Source organism: Salmo salar, chromosome ssa04 (assembly GCF_905237065.1).
Source record: "Salmo salar chromosome ssa04, Ssal_v3.1, whole genome shotgun sequence".
NCBI lineage: Eukaryota > Metazoa > Chordata > Actinopteri > Salmoniformes > Salmonidae > Salmo > Salmo salar.
In genome coordinates, this window is record NC_059445.1 from 75,753,992 (window position 1) to 75,769,610 (window position 15,619).

General features: G+C 37.2%; 1 protein-coding gene across 1 annotated transcript in view; it reads right to left on the bottom strand.

Moving 5' to 3' along the window:
• Positions 1–5,920: 5,920 nt before the first annotated feature.
• Positions 5,921–15,619, bottom strand: part of LOC106603846 (gamma-aminobutyric acid receptor subunit beta-2) — a 111,959-nt gene continuing 102,260 nt past the window's right edge. Inside the window, exons 8-10 of the mRNA XM_014198033.2 lie at positions 14,383–14,627; positions 12,865–13,005; positions 5,921–10,066 (exon numbers count right to left, since the gene is read on the bottom strand). Coding sequence (XP_014053508.1) covers positions 9,716–10,066; positions 12,865–13,005; positions 14,383–14,627 — 737 coding nt within the window. The 3' untranslated portion in view covers positions 5,921–9,715. The remainder of the gene's footprint in view (positions 10,067–12,864; positions 13,006–14,382; positions 14,628–15,619) is intronic.

Genomic DNA, 15,619 nt, shown 5'->3' on the forward strand with positions numbered 1-15,619 from the left:
ACACACAGAAGACAATTGTACGTAACACCTGTCTCCCGATTACATCTTCAAATTAAGGGCAACCATGGCATCCGTGACAGAGAGGGAGAAGCATTCATCCATGTATACAGGTAAGAGTCTAGCTAGCTACATTTTGTCAGAAAGTCATTTTCATTGCAAGTTAAAGCGTACTGTTAGCTAACGTAAAATGGCTGGCTCGCTAGCTAACGTTATGTGTATGATGTTTGTAGTAATTTTACTTGTATCTCAGAGCCATGTGTATTGCTAGTTATAGCCTAAAGTTAGCTAACTAGCTAACATTGAACCTGGTTGGTTAGCTACCTGCAGATTCATGCAGGGTAGTAACGTTATGAATTGGGATTATGGTTCATTGTTTAGCTAGCTAGCTAGCTAGCTACATGTCTTAACAAAAGACTCCACTATGCAAGTAACCATTTCACTGTACCGTTTACACATTCTGTATCATGTGCATGTGACAGATAAACTGTGATTTTATTTGATACAGTATGTGTTTCCAGAGACGATAGGCCAATGAGACAGTGTCCAAGCTTTAAAATTCTCCGGTAGAACGCCCCGCTTTTATTTCATCACTCTCACTCACAATAATATGCTATATTCTGTAATTGGCTCGCCATTAAGTTAATAATGATTTCTTGTGAGTTTTTATCCTGTAAAAATGTATACAAATGAGCTAAATTGAAGAAGTTGTGAGCGATATGATATGGTCACTATTTGAACTGGCTAGCCAGCTAACTTACCATTAGCTAGCTAGCTAGCTAACAAGCTAGAAAGGAAAACATTGTTTAGAAAGTTGCTTTTAGTTTCCTGGTTTGCTAGATTGACATATATTAAATTCATTTTTAAACAGGAGGGTTTATTGGTGTTAAAATACACCAGTTATACTTTTTTGGACTACCAGGCTGTTATGCAGCCTGTTGTTTTTGTGTTTATACTTTTTCATAACGACAACAACAAGCTTGACGTTGTACGACAATAGAATGTTCATGATGTCACTGCAACATTCTTGAAATCTTTGGTTGTTTAGTACATGACCTCATATGTGAATCCTTAAAGAGGTGGGTGGGGCTAAGGCTTAAGAGGGTGTGAACGATGCTGAATGGGTGTAGACAAAGAAGAGCTCTGAAGTCAGTGTAACAAAACATTCAAAGGCCATTTTCTCAAAAGTGGAGTTTATCAACTTTCAAAGCAAAATTACTTTCCCATTGTTCCTCAACTGTAGTGTATGATATAACATTTTCTAGCACTGAGTCTCTACTTTTATCCAATGAAAAATGTCACAAAATCCAATGTCACATATGTGAAAAAACTAGAGACTCAGAGCTAGATAATGGTATATCATACACTGCAGCTGGAGTGTATGATATACCACTTTGGTGCAGGTCATGTTGTTCTTCACATCACCGTCTCTGGTAAACACACACTACATCAATTAAAACATACATTTATTTGTCACATGCACAGGATACAGAAGGTGTAAACGGTACTGCGGAATGGCTTCTTGCATAGCTGCAATATCATAGTTGCAAAACAGAAAGTGTCCAGATAAAAATATTTTATAAATATTTTATAATTATTAGATGACACTTACCTAACGCACTAAATTGATGGGTCATGTGAAGGAAATGTTGTAATCACCCCCCAGCCACATCTAGCTAAGTGGATGGGTCACTATTGTCTAGACATGTACACATTGTCATAGCTGTAGTATGAATCTGCAGGTAGCTAATGCTAACCAACTAGGTTCAATGTTAGCTAACTAACATTGGGCTTTAACGAGCAATGCAAATGGATTTCTGATTCAAATAATATTACTACACAGATCATAACGTACACGCAATGTTAGCTAGCCAGCAAGCTAACATTCGGTAGCTAACGAACAGTACACTTTACCTTGCAATGAAAATGACTGTCTGACAAAATTTGAAACATATAATATCTGAAAATGTAGCTAAACTCTCACCCGTATACACGGATGAACACTTCATGGCAGACTGGAACCATTTAACTCCTGTGCAAAAAGTATCCCATCACTTTTTCCAAATGATCTGTGGATAGCTCCTGCTAAATTCAGGGCATCAATGTTGTTGAGAAAAGTTTTTGTAGTTCTTGATGGCTAACGATATATTTTTTTTAAACGGTGCGGTAGGAAGGACTATCAACACATACTGAGCAGCTCACGTTATAGACAGAAGCATGCTACAAGGCAGACCAATCCAAACTCATCTCCCGGCATCATGGCTAGCGGGAAGGTCCCTGTCTTTTTCCGTGGCTAAACCAACTAGACTAGTAATTTAACAATGTTATTTTTATTTATGGATGGAATACAAATTTGTTATTAATGCACATGAAAGTTCACATTCCAGAATACTTTTTTGCCCAAAAAACGAATTTTGAAAAAATATATATGTTTACGTTCAAATGCCTCTCCTGTGAAGTAGTTACGTGCGACATACTCCTAGTTTCCTGAAACGAGTCACTGTGTGTGTAAAAACATGTTAAATCTACATGTGGGGGTGTGGGCATCACCTCTCAAAATGTTTCTAACGGAGTTCTATACCACTGGTGAGAATGTGACATGGTGGCTGTTGCATCACATGTATAGTTACTTCACCCATTAGAAAGGAGGCTGAATGATCCTCAAAGAAAGGAATATGTTTTGAGGTTTTTCATGTCGAAGGTTACCCTTCAGTTAGGTTTAAATGTACAGCCAGCCCCGTTCCAGCCTTTTCATCATATTCTAACAAATACTACAAAGTTCCCTTAGGCTTCCGGACCACTACACCTTCTAGTTCTTCCTGAAAAGTACATACACTCTGTGACTACATCATTTTTTCCATCAGACTGAAATGCTTTCCCCATTTTCATTAGACACGAATGGGCTCTGTGAGGGATTTCTGGTTCACAAGCTGGGATAGAGCATGTGGATGTAATAATGTACATAGTTCCCCAGATCAAGCCCTGGAAAAAACAAACAGTGTTTTTTTTCCATGTCTGTGTCTGCTTGTCAATCACTTTCATCAAGATCGGTTTGAGATGTATCAAATATGTGTTTCTTTTGGGAGGTAATTTGGAATTCAAGCAATAACATGATTGGTTTAATGGTTCTGTATGTTTCCAGTCATTGGGGAACATGTGCAGGTTTTGATCCATTGCGTGTTTTCAGATAAACATAAATCACACACATCATCAAACTGCTTCTGTCGCTCCAATGAATAGGAAGTAACACAAGGCGTCTTTACAATATGGCTTCAAACCGTTCGCTTGGGGACACCAAACAAAGCTCTACTGGCTCTTATGCACATATGGTTATACAGATGCATCCAAATATAGCTGGCATGTATATTTCTATACTTAAAGCAAATTGTGCATACTTTTCTTTCACAGTACAGTGTCAACCAATACTCAATTACATAAACTAACATTATCATGGCCGTGGACAAGTACTGTAGTTCATACTACTCTCTATCCAGTTTATCTTGAATGGCCTATGTATTGTCATTAGATATGAGTTAAGTGTAAGGTTAGTGACCTGGACAGGCTGGTACTGCTGCTGATAGGACTAAAGTCAGAGTTTTATTTCGTTACATCTGAAAACACGAATAAGTGCTCAATTGTAACAAAACCACATTCAGTAATTATATTGTTTATTCATAATGGAATTATTTCAAATTCAAGAACCACACACTAGTCAACAGTTGTTAATATTTACACGCAGACATTGGCTGCAATATATTTATAAATGTGTATACATATATATCACTTCTTTATAAGATTGTATTTGTTTTTTATAGAAAATATCTTTCATCACACAAATTGTTCACTGTCAACATGTTGCCAGGAAGCTTTTCTTCAACTCTTATGAATTTAGCCAGTGAGGTGATATGTATAGAAGTCATCCACTCCACCCAGTTTGTAAGGGAAAACAGAGAAAAGGTAACAAGGTACCACTCATATTGGATTTTAAACGATTCATTCTTAAATAAGAAAGTTACAAAAACAATTAAGGTTCTCAAGAAGATAAAAAAACACTATTCATATTTCTACAGGTAGGAATGTGAGGTGAAAACACTACACTTTGAATACTGATATTAAGCTTTGATTCCAAACTATCCCCATGCCTGCAGTTGCATTTATACAGAGGCTGAGTATGTTTAGACGCAACATACATTTGTCTGTTAAAGGGTGCACTGTTAGAAAACATAGTGCTACCCAGAACCTTAAAGAGTTCATCGTCTGTCTCTCTTTGAAGAATCATTTATGGATGCAGGTAGATCCTTTTTGGTTCCAGGTAGAAACCTTTTGGGCTCCATGTAGAACCTTTAGGGGTTCTATATAGAACCCTTTCTACAGAGGGTTCTACCTGGAACCCAAAAGGGTTATCCAATGGGGACAATCATAGAACCCATTTGGAACCCTTTTTCCTAAGCGTGTGTGTGTGGTGGAGGCAGGTAAAGAACAAAAGGTAGGAATCTCACAGACAGTAAAATGATAAGGGCATGGATAGTGGTTCTACGGGGTTTCAAATAAAGATTTTCCATCAAACAATCAAGTGGAAAACCTGAACATCTATGTAGGCCTATGTAATGGAGTGAGAACACTGTGCATTTACCCTAATTTTTCTTTATGCATGTATGCATGACTAAATTGTGCTATACCATATACCATAACTTCACATAGAATGTAACAAAATAGGAAACTATATAATGATGCAGCAGATTGATAGACTGACGGACAGAAGCTGAATTCTAGATTAATGGATGAATAACATGAAAATGATCAGAAGTCTACAGAGAAGACAAATAAACATGGACACATCATAGATTACTCCCAACAGCAGCGGCAATAAACATGTGAATTCATAGATTCAGAACTATATACAATATTTATTAACATTTTTTTCTCCACAGGTTTTCATGTATTAAAAACACATTATTCATAGGTTCAAAGATTTCAGTATAGATCTTGTTCTGGAGGTGCTCTTTGTGAAGAAGAGGGAGGGGTTGCTGCTCTCTGATGTGACACTAGAGGGACTGCCCAGGGCAGGGCAGGATGCTAAGGCTTCATCTGTGAGTGTGTGCCAACATACACTGTCACCAAGATGGTTCATTCAGAGGATTTTTTTTATAGGACTATAGAAATATAAAAATATATGAAAGAAAAAGTGCTGTGAGGTACAAACACATTTTTCAAAGTGAAGCCATTTTATGAAGCCAACATTTTGCCAGTTACAGATGTGCTTTTAAAACATCCCACTGGCTGACATACGTACACACTCTCACACGCAAACACACACATACATATAATACACTGCAAATATAGAAATCAACAAACAGTTGTATTGTAGCATCACTGGGCAGATTAATACGTCTCTGTAACATTTCAGTAGTGAACTGGTTAGTTGTGCGAACCTGAGATGGGTGACTTAACGCTAGCTATTAGAGTCCCATTAAGCTCCTTTATACTTGACCTGTGTGTGTGTGTGTGTGTGTGTGTGTGCAGGTTTATGTGTGTGTGTGTGTGTGTGTGTGCATGCAGTTTTATGTGTGTGTGTGTGTATGTATGTGTGTGTGTGTGTGTGTGTGTGTGCAGGTTTATGTGTGTGTGTGTGTGTGTGTGTGTGTGTGTGTGTGTGTGTGTGTGTGCGTGCATGCAGTTTTATGTGTGTGTGTGTGTGTGTGTGTGTGTGTGTGTGTGTGTGTGTGTGTGTGTGTGTGTGTGTGTGTGTGTGTGTGTGTGTGGGTGCAGGTTTATGTGTGTGTGTGCGTGCAGGTTTATGTGTGTGTGTGTGTGTGCATGCAGTTTTATGTGTGTGTGTGTGTGTGTGTGTGCAGGTTTATGTGTGTTTGTGTGTGTGTGCGTGCAGGTTTATGTGTGTGTGTGTGTGTGTGTGCATGCAGGTTTATGTGTGTGTGCATGCAGGTTTATGTGTGTGTGTGTGTGTGCATGCAGGTAAATGTGTGTGTGTGTGCGTGCACATGTATGTGTATCTTTCCAATCAGTAGAACGATAAATGCTTATACTCCTGCTTACATGTCTCAGCTAACTCAGGCATGTGCTGCAAAATTACATCAACTACATTCTTCCTTTGATAATACTTTACAATTTGGCAAAAACTAAAGACATTCTGATTTGAGTCATTAAAACACAATGAAAACAAATGTTTGTTTTACTAAGTGATCGAGTGGTACTCTTCAAAATATTTACATTATCGTTGTCATATCAGCTGAAACCATGAAATTGCTTTGCCTTCGTCTTACATTAAAGTACAAATCAGCAAGTTAAAAATTGATTTTAGTCTTCTATTTACAGGAATAACAGGCTCCAATTGATGTTTACTAACAATATATTATATGTACACCTAGAAACAGGTTTTTGAACACAGTATTTAAAGCCCTACCCCAACCCTGTGAAAAATTTAACAACACCAATATCAAGACATTTCTGTAGATCAATGTATGTATTAATCATATTCAAGCTTCTACAAATGTACATGTAGATGATCTTTTAATATCTTAAAATAGAGTGAGTGAACATTAAACAAAATGTAATGAAGGGCCGTATGAATATATATAAATAAATTACACAAACACAATATTGTAATGATAAATTAAACATGAGTGAAAAGTAAAAATAGCCCAAATAACCAAATCATTATATAGATATGGATTAGGTTAAATAGCCATATTTAGTATGCATGGTTATTAAGGGTGTATTAAATCAAACCTTTACCGCAGAAAACCACATTGGTGGTAAAATCACTTAGGTCATGTCTTGTAAAAATGCACCCTTTCCTTACTTTTTCTGCCAGAAAATGTATGTTAAAAAAATGTATAATGTTTTTCTGCTGTGTGGGTTTGACTGAATTCCAGCCGTAGTCTCACGTTTATCCTGTATCACTCACCAACTTTATAATCATTATCTTAATAAAAAGTAAGCTGTATTTCTATCACCACTTCAAACCATAATAGAATGTTAACACTGCAAAAACACACACAAAAAAGTCCTAAACGAACCCTTTACTTTTAACCATTACTTGTTCACCCTTATACTGTACATTTAAATGATGTTCATCACGTCACAACAAGAGTGTGATGGCTACCTTTGTTTGGATTGTGTAAAAGAAAGCTTTAGAAGACTTAATCAAAAGCCCCAAAAAAGAGAAGGAAGTGGACTTTTTTCCGTTGATATTATTGAGAAAAGCGCATGCAGATGTAAAGAAGCTAGTATAAAAAAATGCAATACTAATTTTTTGGGGGGTGAATACTACTTATGTTGAAAACATGCAATTGCACTTGAGGTGATGTCACAACATCTGCATGTAATGATAATTCATATGTTCATGGGCTTGTTTTCTATATTTAATTGTTACCGATCATCTAAGGGAGTCACCAAACACTAAAATGATCAGAAATCACTAATAAATCATTTATAATATTTGTGCAGTTATCCCTGTGTGTGTTTCCATACATTTTCAAGAAACATACGAGACAAATTGTAATGTTCTAGTCTCTCTCTTGTAACTATATCTCTGTTTGGAGGGAGCAGTCTCAAGAGCACCAAGAAGTGTTGCACCACCTACTATACAGACACTATGGCTTTTGGATCTGTTTGTGTGCAAAATGTTGTTTTACAAAGTCAGTGGTCAAACATGGTACACGCAACAGTTGTACGAAGTACTACTGTGTGTTTCGGTTTCCAAAATGTTTATGACGTTTCTTAATTTACATTGAATGCTGACTCTACCACTGGCAGTGTTGCCATAGGGTGATCCTTCATGGAGTATTATTAATAAGGTAAACAACCAGATAGGAAAGGAGTATTATTACAGTATACGTATAGTAATCATTTGGCAGGAAAGTAGAGTAAAAATGCATTATCAGGAAATTAGTATTATTACAGTATACGTATAGTAATCATTTGGCAGGAAAGTAGAGTAAAAATGCATTATCAGGAAATTAGTATTATTACAGTATACGTATAGTAATCATTTGGCAGGAAAGTAGAGTAATGTAATGAATTGATTACCAGAAAGAAACATATTATCTTAAGACGACAGTCCATTTTTAATTGAGATTTGGAGCAGCATTGTGGTTTCGTGCATTGTGGTTTCTCTTGTCAGCTTGCAGAGCAGCCTTTTCTCTCTATCATACTCTTTGTTTTGTAGAGTTAATATCAAAACCTGGATATTTGTTAAAGAAATGGCAGTAATGACGTTGTATAATTTAAGTATGTGGAGCTGCTCAAAACCTTTGTTTTCAAATCCTTCCAGCTTCCTGAAGATAATTATATCATGGACTAATTCTGGATGGCTCCTCGCTGGAACTGTGATAGATATCATTACTTTTTAAATAATCATATACAAGAGATATTTACACATCATGGTGATAGGAAAGATTGGCTTTTGATGCATCATGAAATGCCTATCATAGAATCCTTAACTGCTGGCTCAATGTCATTAGGAATAGGAATTACAAGATGCCATCTGATGTTTCTTAACAAACTAGAGCCAATGTTTGTTTCTGTGTATCCATGTGAAGAGCAATTATGAGCAAATACATAATATTATCCTGTAATCTTCCGGATATGTGAACAAAGGACCGAAATGGACAAAGGACAATTATTCAGGTACAAGTTTGTGTATTTTTCTTCAAGATATATTTGATCTTCTACATGATCTATCACTGTATCACTGCCCCTTAAACTGCTTTGATGACTAATGCAACATTCTCTCTCTCCATTTCTTTCTCAGTTTCTTCTCATTTTTGCAATATATTCAGCTTCTCAGTTCAAGTTCATATTCTGTACCTTTTCTGAGTGAATACTTTAAGAAAACAATGTCAAATCATGAATCAAAGGCTTTGTGATGCATTTATCTGTAAGCTGTGCTACAGCATTCAATGTCAACGGCCGATAAGCTTTACTTTCTAGTTTATTCTGTCAAGGTTTAGAATGATGTTCGTTTCTTTTGTCTAAAATAGTATCCACTACACTATCAAACACTTTCATAGAATTGAAATAATGCTTCAAAATAAATAATATGATTTATCAACTATATCAAGGTAGAAAAGGTTGGTTAATCGTAAAACCCTTTTACTATGACTTAATATATTAATACTATGAAAACGTGAAACTTCACAATATAAAGACAAAATAAATTCTAGGATAAATAACATTACATCTTTGTCTCTTTGAAGTAATGAATCTTAGAAAAGATTAACCTGAACATGCTTGTAACTGTTTTAAGGAGTGTCTTTGTGGTCTGAGAAATTTAGAAATCAATACATCATTAATATTTCTAACTATGTTTTGGCAACAAATTAGATAGATATATATATATATATATATATATATATAAAAGATTTTAAAAAGTAAAAACATACAAATATATGCAAACAAACATTTAAAAATGATCAAATACTAAATTCACTAAATATTCTACTTGTAAAATTATAAACAAAAACTCTGGTACAGGCACCATACAGTATATGTTCTGAATTTCTCTCTCTCTCCTCTAAGGTTTTCATGTGTTAGCCAGCAATTAAGGTGTTCCAAGGTAAAATGGAGTCAGTCCTGATTTTGTTTTAGTAATTCAGTCTTGTGTTGCAAGAACAAACAGCAAAATTATAACTATTCAGAGAAAAACAAGCAACATTTCCTTTGTTGTTTGTTTAATTCTGCCCTTGCTGAAGTCCATTTAGTTGACGTAGTAGAGCCAATAGATTATGTTGAACAAAGAAAAGACAGTGGGGAAGATCATTCTCGACCACTTGTCGATAGAGTTTACATCAGTCAAATCGGGAATGTTGATCTTCAGCTGTGAAGCATGCCTCCGTAGCCGGTTCTTCTTCTGAGGCATGTGGCGCTCCAGGGTGTTGCGTCCAAAGTTGTGCCTGGCCTGCAGCCCTGCTTTGCGGTACTGCAGGGTGGAGCTGTCATAAGTCAACATGGTGCTCCTGGGGTCACTGAGACCAAGGGTCAGCTCCGATGCTCCCATCTCATTCTTCATTTCTATGGTGCCCAGTAGAATATTTTCATGCGGGTCCATCTACATGGTGAGAAATTAAATGCATTATTAGTTATGCTTCATGTAATGGATGGACAACTTAATGCTTAATATCTTCACTATCCATACATCACTTTTATAGAGATTATTCTGTACTTTTGTATACTTTTTAGCCAGTAGTTCTGAAAGGTGCACAATGTCATTGCTCTCTCTCTCTCTCTCTCTCTCTGTGTGCATCATGTACCTTTTTCTAGCTGTCACTCATATTTTATTTTACCTTTATTTAACTAGGCAAGTCAGTTAAGAACAAATTCTTCTTTTCAAATATGGCAAGGAGCTGAAGCTCATTGGTTGAACTCGAATTGCTAGGGGGCTGGCCCATGTGGGGGACAATGTAGCGAAAATGGTGCAAAAAACAGTCGTTTTCAAACTAGGGATTTCATGGCTAATTGAGGTAAGACAGTAATTCTGCTCCTAGATTATACATGTATGAACTACACACTGACACATCCAGCCCAAAGCGGGCAGTTAAAAACATACTTAGTATCCGCCAAAGATGTCTTTTTGTAAGAGACTCTGAACTCAATTCATGTTAAATCTGCGATGACATACTGTATTTGTTCTAGAAAACAACTTGTTTTGCTTTACTCACCCTGTCCTAACCACTACCCCATACATCTTAAAATGCCAAATAAATATCAATGGAATATGTCTTAAATTTATACTCTAGAAAGGAATTCAGTGACTTAGATTATTTTGGTGTCTAAAACAACATATTTATATTGTAGTGTTAACACAGTTTATAATTCAAGTACTAATTGTATTTTAACATAAATATGTTCATAATGTGGGATGGCATGCAAACAAAACTTGAAAAAACAGATAAACTCATGTTTATTTGGGTGAAAGGGAGCTGTGGGTCCCTAGAATGTGAACGGCATACTATACTTACTGCTTTGCAGTGAGTTATACTCACTGACAATGTTGAGTTGAATGAACAAAATAGCAGGCACAATTGTTAAATCTAGAATTGGATGACTAAAAAAACTGATATAACACACGGTGTAAACAAAGATGGCGATAACAGATGATAAGAACGCCAGTGTTGGTGTAAACAGTAATGTATGGTAGAGAGGGATAGAGAGGGTAAGGTGACTTTTTAATCATTCTCAGTGTGAACATAGAACCAACAATATGGTGACATTACAGATGTAGGATGTTCATTTGTGCCAGTTTGCAGTAGAAAAATTATCCTACAGCAACAGGAAATGTGAATTATTATGTGAATTATAATTTACGTTCATGTTTGTAGGGGTTGATACATTTTTCGAAGGGAAAATAATGTGTGAAATTTCAAAGTGAAAATTACAAATTTCAGAAGCCTTTTTAAACCTCAAACACACTACAAGTTTTACATTTCTTGGAAAATTCTCCTGCAACAGTGTGATCAAACTAAGATTCTGCATCTGTATTACAACCTAATCATCCATATCATAATTAATAACACACTAACCAGGTTTCCATCCAATGTTTTTATGCGAGTAAATTACGTCAGATAAAAAATGTCATGACAGAGCTGATGGAAGAGAACATTTGTCGGTACACTTACAAATGTCGACAAAACAAAATATGCTAGGCAAGGTGGGATCTTTTTGTTTCAGTAAAATGTATTATGCGAGAAATGTCAGTGGAAACGTTTTTATGCGCAAATATTGATAAAATAACCATCATATGGAAGAGAACTCACGGGGAAAGCAAGCAGTTTATTATTCTACAGATGAAATAAGTTGTGATGAACTTCACAGTGTAGGTAAAAGTGCAAGGTGATGAGCTTGATTCTCCTTTCCAATAAATATTGAGGGTCTTATTCTGGTGACATTTATCATCGATGCTTGGCTGCCGTTTGACAAATAAACATAATATCGTCCTTTTGTCCATAATATCTCATCATGTAGTGTAGGCTATCCATGCACTGTATCTGCGAGCTGTTGGCTAGAGCGCATGTGCAAATACCAGAGTGAGCACACTCGCTATATACTATATATATTTACGTTTTTTACATTTAACCTTTATTTAACTAAGCAAGTCAGTAAAGAACAAATTCTTATTTAGAATGATGGCCTACCGGGGAACAATGTGTTAACTGCCTTGTTCAGGAGCAGAACACCATATTTTTACCTTGTCAGGACAGGGATTTGATCAAGCAACCTTTCGGTTACTGGCCCACTGCTCTAACCACTAGGCTGCATGCCGCCCCTGGTGGTAGTTAAATAAGAATATAGCACATATTTGTTAGTGAGAAAACCATCAGTAGAGTTGAAAAAGCGATAGAAACCATTTTAACTTGTATTTTCTATTTGGTACATGGGAAATTAACCGCAAAACGTATTTTTTAGGTGCAATACATCATCACGCACAGCCTTTTATCTGTAAACAAGTACATTTAATGCCAATACATCTCTGGCGGGAAAATGTTGTTTTTATGCAGATGTGAGAATATTCGCATGAATATCTGTCACCAATTGGATGGAAACATAGCTACTGAAACATATAATGTATTCACCAAAACGGGAAGCTATCCCTCCCTGTTATTTGCTAGATGTTACCATATAGAGTACTACAGATACGTACATAACATTTACATTTGTTTAGAATGTGCAAACCAGTGTCTAAAAGTGGAGTTCAGGGATAAGGGGAGGACGATGATGATGATAATGATGATGGTGATGGAAACTCTAGGTACAATTTAATAAGTCAAACTATAAAATTGACGCTAGTTGGGTTGTAAATATTTATTGCGTTGTACTGTAAATTGTCACTCTCAGTTGTTAATCCAGTACCTTATTCTTTTCCTCGCCTAGTCCTATCGCTGCATCGTCCACAAAGATTGGTTCCCACATCGAGTCATGAGCGTCAATATCCCTCTGTTTCATTCTGGCATACAGAGTATCGTCTCTCTGAACTACATTTCCCACCAACCACTGCAAGCATAAAAAATAATTATGCTCACTTGAGTCAGCTGCCGGGAGAGGCAACACAAAATAGACAATTATGTTTTATGTATCCATGGTTAGACAGGCAGTTTTTTTTTTACTCTGAGTGTGTCTTTTACTCACAGTTGAATACAACAATAAACTACTAATCATCTCTTTATTTAAATGAAATCCACAACATCCAAATCTCTATCCAAAGCAAGTTTTTCTGTTGTATGAGTCAACCTGAAAACAGACCCTGATACACCGTGTGTTCATTGAGTTGACCCAGTTACCATGTAGATAAGAGAAAAGCTTTTGAAATTCTCCATCTCATTTCGGTACATTACAAAACAGGTAAATGTAATAGGAAGAATACACATCACATTATTCTTCACTTCACATCTCTCTAGGCTCTCCCATTGGTTCTAAAGAGTTCCTGGCCTTTCATTCCATTTCATTTGGACAAAAAAACACAGTGACAGATGTGCTCTGTCTGCCTGTGTTTCAGATTGCAAAGCGCCTTATTTGGATTTCTCACAGGACTGATGTAGGCTCATTAAGGCTTGTTCTCCTTGACGGTAAGGCAGAGTAGCATTAATCCAACCCCCCATTTGAAGTGGTGAAACTATTCCCCATCATGATTACCTTGCTTGTCTTCACAGTCAGTCCTTTCAATAATTAAATTCACTTTCATAAAGTGAAGACGAAAAAGAGAAAACATCAAATTCATATAAGCTGAAGAGTCAAGTCATGGCACTACTTTCATCTGACAATGTCAGAGTTAAAATGAATGTGTGTGTGTGTTCACAGTGAAATAGTGGAGTTAAGAAAAAAGACTGGACAGGAACAACTAGTACAGTTATTCACGATACAGGAAAGACTACACGTGTAATTATTATACCGTTTGTCAATATTTATGATAAGTCATATTTCTATCAAGTATGTAGTACATTTTTCTAAATGCGCACAAAGATGATTCACTACCTAGAGCAGGGCTCTCCAACCCTGTTCCTGTAGAGCTACCCTCCTGTGGGTTTTCACTCCAACCCTGTTCCTAAAGATCTACCCTCCTGTAGGTTTTCACTCCAACCCTGTTCCTGGAGAGCTACCCTCCTGTGGGTTTTCACTCCAACCCTGTTCGGGGAGAGCTACCATCCTGTAGGTTTTCCAACCCCAGTTGTAACTAACCTGATTCATCTTATCAAACAGCTAATTAATGAATCAGGTGTGCTAGATTAGGGTGAGAGCAAAAACCTACATGACGGTAGCTCTTCAGGAATAGGTTTGGCAAGGCCTGACCTAACTTGTATCATCTATCCAGTGGGCTACTCTTTAAAATACTGGGTATTCTGTACAGGAAAACGCTGTGTAGGTGCATGGTACCTTGTTTGGATCCATTCTCATTTTCTCATTGTTGGCGACAGCTTCTTTCTCAGCCGCTCTCTTCTGGCGCTGGGGTCCTCTGCCGAAGAAGATGTAGTTGACCAAGGCGTACTCCAGCAGGGCCAGGAAGACGAATACGAAGCAACCCATAAGATACATGTCAATGGCCTTGACGTAGGGGATCTTGGGAAGCGTCTCCCGCAGGTGAGTGTTGATGGTGGTCATGGTCAGCACAGTGGTGATTCCTGGGAAAATAACCTGCCCATCATCACCATCACAGATCATCACAGGAGACCAACAATCCACCTCATTAGCAGAGGACTCCCACAGAGAGAGAAATTCAACCTTGACCTCAGATCTGAGTAGGCTGCTATGACTGACAAGAAAACCACTGCTGGCTTTCATTAGCATTTCTGTTCAATGAGACGTGACAGTCAAATTGGAGGTCAACTCACTGTTAAAAGGGACTTTGGTGTTTTCTATTTATATGTTGATGTCTTGTTTCAACTCTTTAAATATGACACAGATTATTCTTGCTTTTTTTGGCATTGACTCTGCATGCATTCTGTAAATGACATTCTTCATTGTCCACCTCTGATTCTGATATAAACTAAGCATTGCATCCATACACAATTGCAATGCACCTCCCACACCTTCATTTGTTGTAGAGTTAGTGCCTATAATGCCTGAAAGCAGGACAGGGTGAAACGATTCATAAACAGAGGTCTGATCTGGGTTGACCCTGTAACTCCCTGTCCAGCCGACTCCATTACTAAGCATTACTTCTGGTTTTCATTAAATCCCACACATGCTTCCCTCTTGGAGAAATAAATGCAGGTCAGTCTCCAATCAGGGAGAGTACTGCTCTTATCGAGGGTGCAAGCCAGAGGGAGGGGCGAGAGAAAGCGGAGCTTCCTACATCCCACGCACCACGGACCTCATGGTCTAGACTTATGTAATGAAGGATGACAGCGAGAAAATGTTGACTTCCAAAAAAAGGGGAACAAAAAACGCAGAGGCACTCAAATCAAAGAGGAAACAAATCACTTCAGTCATTCATCACTCTCCTTTAGGAAGCGTCTCGGTTGTTGTGTTCTGCAATACTGCTACATCATGACTTTTTCTCCATTGGCGTTGGTAAAAAGCTAAAGTGAAACTCCAACATAAAACAAACAAATATTTTTTCTCCTTCCTGAATTCAAGCAAATATAGTTTGGCAATGTAAGGTGAGACTATT